The sequence below is a fragment of the Megalops cyprinoides genome, chromosome 5, assembly GCF_013368585.1.
Source record: "Megalops cyprinoides isolate fMegCyp1 chromosome 5, fMegCyp1.pri, whole genome shotgun sequence".
NCBI classification, from domain to species: domain Eukaryota; kingdom Metazoa; phylum Chordata; class Actinopteri; order Elopiformes; family Megalopidae; genus Megalops; species Megalops cyprinoides.
The window spans coordinates 35877052-35886654 of NC_050587.1; the positions used below are offsets into that span (position 1 = coordinate 35877052).

General features: G+C 43.2%; 1 protein-coding gene across 1 annotated transcript; it reads right to left on the minus strand.

The window, feature by feature from the left end:
* Positions 1-1542: 1542 nt before the first annotated feature.
* mtfp1 (mitochondrial fission process 1) lies at positions 1543-8388 on the minus strand. The gene is made up of 4 exons (XM_036529580.1): positions 8245-8388; positions 4036-4163; positions 2699-2931; positions 1543-1817 (listed from the first exon to the last, which is right to left on the minus strand). Exons 1-4 carry the CDS (start codon positions 8312-8314, stop codon positions 1748-1750), a joined length of 501 nt encoding a protein of 166 aa, XP_036385473.1. The 5' UTR covers positions 8315-8388; the 3' UTR covers positions 1543-1747.
* Positions 8389-9603: the final 1215 nt, after the last annotated feature.

Sequence of the window (9603 nt, forward strand, 5' to 3'; positions counted from 1 at the left end):
GAAAGCAATATTTAAAAAAAAACACATTTTGCAATAAAAATGCATACATAAATGAAAAAAACATCATTTAAATTTGTTACTAAAAGGTAAGGTTGTGCTAATTAAATGTTCTTCCTCGTGTCCCTGATCCCTAGAACATAAATAGGGAAATTAAAACAATAAAGCTAAAGGTCTGTAGAGACAAAACAGCTTTGTTCACATAAAAAGGCATGAAAACGCATCTGCCTCACTTCATAGGAATATCTTCTTCACAGAGTCACTCAGTAGGCAACATAATATGAAGTGCATAGTCTAAAATTGAAAGTGGAGACAAAAAACGCTTTATCATGACAGTTTCACCAAGACACAGAGTGAGGTTACAATTCTGCTTCCTCTTTTTATTTCCAAACAGGAAGCAGAATGCTGATTTCCCTTCTACTTAAAAAAAAAAAAACATACAGTATATTACGTACAGTATCAAACAGGATATGGCTTTTAAAAATCTCTTGCGTGCATTACATCTTATTGCTAATGTTCACAGTATCAACTGTGTTACGGGAGCTAATGGCACAGTCCCCCCCCCCCCAGTTTAGCTCGTTACAGTAATTTCCTGTCTCAGCAGGTTGACAGTTCCCACATTACAGCACAGGTTGCCTATGGTTTAACTTGCAGCTCACAGCATGTTAAACTGCACTGGCCTGGTCTAGACCCGCAGACCCAACAGCTAAGATTTCATTAGAGTGACACGCACACTCCCTCCACAGGGAGAGTCTACGGGAAACCCTGAAATCTTAATATTTACTTCGGTCGTGCGTCCGCCATCTCTATGTGAGAGGACACTCTCAAAATGACTAGGTTTTGGTGTAACCGCACCAGTTCACAGCTTCGGTTCTCTACCTAAAACTGTTTCTGCTGTTCTTCATCAGAACATAAAGCAGGCTTTGGGAGTGTAACACTAGTTCCTCTTATGCTATTGTCCCTTACTTAAACAGGTAAGGGCTTATCTTACCTCATGGTACCTTATCTAATCTCCACAGGTAGATCAACAGAGAGATCCTTCCTCACTTGGAAGGAAAGTGTGTGACGGGTTTGACCAAATGAGCAACACAACAGCTTAAGCACATCAGAAAGGTAGGGTTCAGATCTGTTAGGTTCCTGAGGTCAGCACTGCGATATAACCTACAAAGAGCATCTAGAACCATCCCCAGAAAACAGGCCACCATGCAAGCCCTCACCTCAAATGGAGCTCAACCACAGAGCCCTCTATTTAGAAGTCTAGCACCACGATGGGGGGTGGTTTCTGATGACAGCACAAAATAAACAGCATGATGAAACCAGAGAAAGAGTAAACCCTTACGAGAAAGTAACATACGTCAATATGTGTTAAAATATCCTAAATATAAGGACCATGTATGTATTTCAAAATATGTCATGCTGAAGGAAATACATAAATTGTTGTTAAAATAAATACACAATTACGTACATTTTAATTAAAATAATATTATAACATGTTCTACAGCACATGCTTAAAATTTAGGATTTTAAAAGCAAACATATGTTACATTTTCATAAGGGTACTCACAGTATCACTTAAATAAACGCACACCTAGATAAACTTGGTGTGCATTTATTCAAGGGATAGTGGACACAGCCACCACGTTGGACTGTTAATCACAGTAACGTTCTCCCTCGTCCCAATTGGCTGGGTCAGTGTCTGTGTGCTTCTGATTGGCTCCAACCGGTCAGAGGGGCCAGGGCGGGCGGGACTCTAGGGCTCGTGCTTGCTTCCCCCGCCATACACCTTACGCAGGCTGGAGTCCAGGAGAAAGTCCACTGACCTGAGGCCAACACAACAGACTGGGTTACTGGAGGCCTTTGAAGGTTTCAAGGCACCGAGGTGCACCTTAAGGCATTCTACCATTAGAGATGCAATTAAAGGCATTTCACCATTAGGTAAGTAATTAAAGGCATTCCACCTTAAGACTTGCACCGTGAGGCACTCCATCTTAAGACATGCATCATAATGCATTCCACCTAAAGGCATGCACCTTAGTGAATCCCACCTTGAGTCATGCACTTTAATGAAAGGTAATGCAATTCATGCAAGCTATTCTACCGCCCCTCAGCAAGCCTTTGTCAAGCTGTTGTCAACAGAGGCAAACAGACTCTCTACTATCCAAACCTGCAGGCTCACTCTCTCTTCCAGACAACACCATCTAGAGACCCATAACCACATGCACGCGCACACACAGTACCAGTCAAAAATTTGGGCATACCTGATTAAGATAATGGGAAACACGCACTCAAAGACATTTTGATCTAAAGACTTAAGCTTAAATGCTTGAAATTTGTCCCCTTGACAAATATAAATTGTTTGTTGATATAAGTTGATGCCTATATATGAATTTTTTCCACAAAAAAATTTAATAAAAATTTTTTTTTGCCTAAACCTAAATCTAAATCTGAATCTAAAATATACTTTTTTCGTCACTGCATAATTCTGTTTGTGTTATTTCATAGTTTTGATGTCTTTACTATTATTAATCTAAAAGATGGAAAGCAATGTGGTAAAAATAAAAGTGTGTCCAAACTTTTGACTGGTACTGTACACACTCACACACACATATACACACACACACACACACACACACACACACACACGCACACACACGCACACACACGCACACACACGCACACACGCACAGACACAGACACAGACCTGTCTATGGGGGTGATGATGAAGGGGATGGTGGACAGGCCGATGGCCGTTGTGGTCCACTTGCGGACGGGCAGGGGCCAGCGTGTGGTGCGGCCCAGGAGGTAGAGCGAGGCGGCGCAGATGCGGTTAATGGTGAAGCCGGGAATGGCCACCGAGGCCAGCGCCTGCCACACGAAGGTGTCCACCACCGCCACCGCCACCCGCGTCGTCTTCCCAGGGCTCTCTCCATGTTCCTGCAGAATGTGCACACGCATATAAATGCACACACACATACACACACATATATACTGTACACACACATGCACACACACGTGTACACACACACACTCACACACAAATATACATACATACATGCATACACATGCGCACACATACACACACACACACACACACACATATATATGTGCACATACATGCATACACACATGTATACCCATACATACACACATTACATTATGTTACACATACATGAATACACACACATAATCACACTATAATTTACTTCACTGAAATAAGCACAGAATCCTACATGCATTCTGTTTCAGCTACACCCATCAAAACTTCCCTTTGTAACTACAGGCAATATCTGTGATTAACGTATTATCTTGGCAATCTGTTCTGCAGCACTATAATGATATAAAATGTTGAACTGACTCAGTGAGATGGAATGGCATATTACATTACATTACATGCATATAACGGTAAGCATTCGTATTCACATTTTTTTAAAACCAAGTGATGCAGTGATCACTCAAACGATACTAATTCTGTAAAACAGAAATTTTGAGATAGGTGATTAATTGCCGCGGTCCTAATTATGACCAGGGGAGGAGCTCTGGACGGCTGTGTTGAGTTTCCTTTGTCAGAGTCTCCTTTCATTGAAACACTCTTCAGCTCTCTGTGTAGCTCAATTACGTTCACCTTGACTCTTTCACACCTGCTAGTTTACTTCGAGGCAGCACTGCGATCCACAGTTAAGCCTCTTTGACGAAGCCTTGTTTTGATGTGCCTGAGTGAAGCACTTTAAATTCGGAAAAAGCCCAGCATCAATCCTGACACCAAATTCCGTTCCATTCTCCCTGCCTTGCAGATGGCAGTGTAGCAAAGGTTGCCGGCTCGGTTCCCCGCAGGGGCGCTGCTGCTGTACCCCTGGGCAAGGTACTTAACCCACAATTGCCTCAGTAAATATATATGTGTAAATGGATAACATTGTAAAAAACCTGTAATTGATGTAAGTCTCTCTGGATGAGAGCATCTGCTAAATGTCAATAATGTAAAGCAACGCAATGCAATGGCTGTGCGTGACGCTCGGACTCCACGCGTGCAAGGCCACTCACCACAGCCGCCTTCTTCCCCTTGTCCACGGCGTCGGCCGACACGTAGGCCGTGGCGACAGCGTAGCTGGCCCACACTACGCCGACGGGCACCAGGGCGCGGAAGGCCTCCCCCACCTCGTTGGCGTAGCCTGCAGAGCGCGGCGGACATGCCAGGGAAAGATACGATTTCAATTAAAAAGCTAACTGCCAGGTTGTTGTGCAAAAATTCCCCCCCCCCACACGCAATTCATGCAGGCCCTTAGGAGCACGCCGCCAGGCCGGGGCGGTAAAATGGAAGACATTACAATAATAACTCTAAATCAATTTCCCTCTTGGAATTCTGCCATGCGAGGACGGCGAACCGCGGGCGCGCATTAATATTCAGTTACACCCTCGGTTCTGACAAATTAATAAAAGCAATACCCCATGTGGCATGTCTTGTTCCAGAAAATGGGCCGTGACCTTTAATAACACTCTGCGCTGTCCAATCTAACACGGGCGGATTGACTAATAACGCTCTCAGTTTGCAATCATCCCTCTCTATCTCTGTCGATGCTGAACTCTGCTGCCACCAAGTGGAGGAAAGGAAAAATGCAACACTGGTCTTGCTGGCACAATTAAACCCGAGAGCGCTGGGAGGAGAATACCTAAGATAAAGGGCTTGACTGGAACACAGTTGGGTTCATGAGTGAAAATCCTTGCTACTTACTGCTCTGCTGAGAGGTCCCTCCTTGGCTGCATTAATATAGCATACTCCTTCTATTACTTATCTTTACTTCAGTCCATTTACAAAAGTGGTGATTGTGTTAAGTTGATAAGGAGGTGGGCTTACAACCCCAAGGTTGCAGGTTTGATGCCCTGGTGTGGCATTGCTGTTGGACTCGCAAACGAGTCACTGAAGCTGAATCACTTCTGAGTAAAAACCCAGCTGTGTAGGCTAAACAGACAGCGTGTACAAACGTCACCCTAGTGTCAGCCTAGCAACATAATAAAAATTAACTTCATTCTGATCCTTGGGTTTGTCAGAGACTCAGTGTTTCCAGAGGGAAATGCAGTTATAGTGAGCGGCAAAAGGGATGGTATTTTCCTTGCAGATTAGCGTTAATCTTTATTATTGTATTAAAAACAGAAAGCAGCGTCGCCTAGCAACAATGTTTTGAACCAAAAGAGGAAACTTCCTGCAGTCTCCCTGCACACTATCCGTGTCACACCACTGAGGAGGGCCACTTCTGAACAGAGCCTAAATCGTGCGCTCTCACTGGAGACATCCAAAGGCACACAATTTGCATAGATTTTTAAATAAGAGATCATTACTGATATGCACTGGTGATGAATGTCACATTTTTAAATATCCTCCGTAAAGGAGCCCTGTAACCCGGCTACCACTTGTCGTTGGAACTCTGCTGTGGCACTTTGCTACAATATAACTGCAATATTCTGAAAATGTTGCCCTCATCCCATCAGAGCCAAACTCCCTGGAGGAACAAGCTTCTGATGCAACCAATGGCAATCTGGCTTTAGTTTGGTAAGCAGATTGGTGCTTGGGTTGGTGAAATATGAGCCAATGTACAAATCTTACAAATCAAAATATTTTCAAAGGCAAAGACACCTTGAAATCTCCCATTTCAAGCCTTTTTTTTCTTCCACAAATGTACGAGAAGAGGTTACCAAAGAAACTAAACAACTAAGATGAGTGTGAAGAGTTCTGCTGCCAGTGTGCCAGAAGTGAGCTTTGTTAGCGTTCTTATCTGAAGTGCAGAGCTCTCCTTTGAAGTGCAGTTCTGAGCGGTGGAGTGCACTTTGGAGTCAAATTCTGCCAGTGAAGTGAATCTGTATCTCCACAGCCGACACGTGAGAGGAACAGGAACAGTCTGAATGTGAGACCACCTTGAACGTGGATTACAAAATCTGCCCCAAGCCCTAACGGGCAAAGGAGCCGGACCTTTGCTCTCTATGTGGAGCGGTTCAAATTCAAGCATCCTGTATAAGCATGACTGCTGCAAGCAAACTGTTGCCAAAGTGCTTCACGGAGAACAACAGGAAGACGATCGTGCAGTCTATTACCTTGTACATACTGCACAGAAGACATTTCTATGCAAATTACTCTACAAATTACATTATTTATTTGGCAGACGCTTTTATCCAAAGCGACTTACAAAAGTGCATACAGCAAGTATAGCGACAGTACAGCGACAGGATGTGTACAGTTCCGCAATGAGACAGTTCTCAGCTGAGAGCAAGGTCTGTTTGGGGACACAGTACTATCAGATTTGTACAATTACAGCCTATAGGGCAACTAATACGATACACCTTCAAACGGAAAACTTCAACAACTTCAAACGGCGCAATGAGCATCAGGGTAAAGGCGGCGATCAAGGGGGTGGCCTTATAACCAGAATGTTGCAGGTTCTAGTCCCTTTTGAGTTACTCCTGGTGTACCCTTCAGCAAGCAAACTAACCCATATTGCTTCAATTAAAATCTAGTTGCATGGTTCTGTAAATTATCAATTGCAAGCCAAGACAATCCGGATCAGTACATCTGTTAAACACATAAATGCCGTGATGTAATGAGCTGACCAACCACTTACGAAGGGCAGATTACCTTAATGGTAATTAATGGTACCTTAATGACTGTAATTAAAACAAAGTTGATATAGCTTCAACATCAGGACTGCTGTTATGAGTAAGCGAATGATGACCGGCTTTTTGGAGAACCAATGAGCTAACTGCAATTTCTATTGCCTCAACCACACATCCAAGGCAATAAAAATACATCTGAGATAACCGTTGAGATATGCCTTATATACAATACTGACCCAGTGTTCAGTTAACAAATCAGTCAGCCAGTGTAAACGGGCGCTTGCTGCAAAGTGCACTCCGGCGTTTTATATAGTAACAGGGGATTTCAAAGTCACCCCGGGGCGCTGAAGCGCCAGCTGCAACGTCGAAACAAACACCGCTGTGGTCTTCCGTGCTCCAGTGTAACCTTGCAATGTCGACCTCTATCTGTCAAAAATGTGAGCTTATATTACTATGGCCTATGACCTTTAAGAGACTTAACGTTACCCATTCACAAAATACGGCAACGCTGATATCATTGCATTTTTTTGTTTCGCCTTATTTAAAAAGCCTTTTGGTTCTAGCGCTCACTGGAAATTATGTCATTGACTGTTTTCAAATTGGGATTGGACCAGCAGAGGGACCCCGGTACAGTTTTTACACAAATGGGAGTTATGTATGGAATGTTAAGTGTTAAAAAAAGAATTCGGCTGAATCTGATGAAAGACAGCATTTACTTTGAACGAAACAATTTAAACAGCCATACACGACACAATGATTAAACACCCAACAATATTACATCACCTTTCTCACTTTCTCAAAGTAAGTTAGCTAAACACTGATCTAGTTGAACGTAAATTAAGAGCAGTCAGGGGTGGAGACTTCCGCTTTAAATGTGTTTAGGATAACTTATTTAACTAGAATAAGGCCGGGGATTCACGTTTAAGATTATGAACTGATAATAAATATAGTAGTTATTAATTTGATAGTAAACCTATGTAAATTGGGTACACGTACACAGACATGAACGCGTAAATCGCGTTTCAACGCTAAGTTCTGTTACATTGACCTGACTCAACCCAGTAAGCAAAACCTGCATTTTCGCTGTGTAGTTTTAGGGTGTGCTCCTAACGCACTTTAAAAGGGTGTTTCCTGAATGTTGTTTCTCATGCCAGTGAGTCATCCTGTAGAGTGCTGTAGTCGCGGATGCCCTAGGGCAAAACCGTACGACTGAACGGAAGAGGAGATAACTACCTCGCTAGCTAGCAAGATACTGTGGCTTCACGCAGCCGTCAGCTAATTAAAAAGCCTATAGTTGCAACCAACATACAACATATTAATAAACAAGATTGATTGCAAACTTGGTTTGGCATTAGCTAACGTGAACCATTTCGCTACATTTTATTTATCTGAGGTTAACATGCTAGCAAGGACATGCGTTTTAAAATTACATTCCATCAGAACGACAGCAGGCGTGTAAAATGGCTATTTATAGAGAGCTAGCTATGACCATATGGTGAGCTAGCAGGACAGCTAGTTTGCCATAGCTGTGACTTGGTAAACTGGCATCGTTAACTGAGTGATCACTTACGCGTTTACTGGGCTCTAGTGAGCAGCGCTTCAGTAAGTTAGGCGACATGCAGTCACTCACGCTCCGCTACGTTATCTTACCTAAGAAACGAACCCATGTGTCGCGATAAATATCGACCTCCTTGGTAACCTTCTCCGGGCTGGAATCCATACCTGCCTGTGTGTCACACCATAACCCCTGTGCGGCAGTTCCGCACAATCTCTAGCGTGCGAGACGTGCGAGAATCACAGAGCTGCTTCTCAGGCATGGTGCATCACTAAGGGAGTATCCACAAATGGCAAACATTAAGTACACGAACTCCAAAAAAACTGGCTGCTATATGCAGATTTTGTGACAACAAAAAATTAAACATCTAAACTGCGAATTGTAGCCCTATCTGATGAAAAAAAAACAGATCCATTGCAAGAGTGTGCATGAAACATTTGTTACTTTATTGGCTCAAGTATAAGGCCTTTCCCCAGAGAAGTATATATTTAAAAAAATTGTAACCAACAACCAATAATTGCACCCCTTTACTGGATTGGGGGGGGGGGCGGGGAGGGGGTAGGGTCCCAGGTGGTTCAGTCAGCAGGGTGTTCCCTCTGTGGATGTATCATTTGGCAATAATGACTGGGATCGCACAGCAGGGGAACAAATTTGCTTTGTCCTCCTGGTGATGGGTAAGGTGGCCAGGGATTCCATGTCCCACTACTCCCAGGCACCCTGTGAATTATCTGACGCTTGCGAGCTGCTCAGATGACCTCAGTGGAGTAGCGCCCGGCCTCCCGTGAGCACCCAATCCGCTGTAGCATGTTGTGTGCCTTGCAATGTGAAAGAAAAAGTCGTAGGCTGTATGAGAGTATATCAGAGGGCTGTATTTACTTCAGTGCTATACTGTGCAACTGCAGAGGTTGTAGCAGTGAAATGATTCAAAATCCCAAAACAGGGCTCCATAAAGAGGAAAAAAAAAAAAAAACTTATGCAAAGTGACTGAATGTGATGCTACTGGCCAAAGCAATGGCAGCAGATGTGGCAGTACGTACATGCAGCAGTAGGGGTGTGTTGTCATAGTGACAGGAAAATAGATGAGTCAGTTCACATCAGCCATGTTGAAAAAAAGCAGACAGAAAGCTAAAATATTATCAAAGGGAAGGATTTATGAGGCAGTTTAAGGAGCCAGTTCAAAGATAACCGTGGCTGATGAAACGGAGCCATCAATCAACTGAAATTCTGCTTCAGAAAGTGTCGCTGAAAATAATGTGAGATCATGACAGCTATTTTAAATTATACATTTACATCAAATATTTTCTTCTTGTAAGACATCTAAATAATTTTTATTGGTATGTTTGAATTCCAAACCTTATATTCAAATTGTTGTTGTAGGTGTAGGTACTTAGCTTTTGGGTTCCCACTTGCCATGTGCTGCTTCTTTGCACACTCAAACCCCTGCCTATTTTACT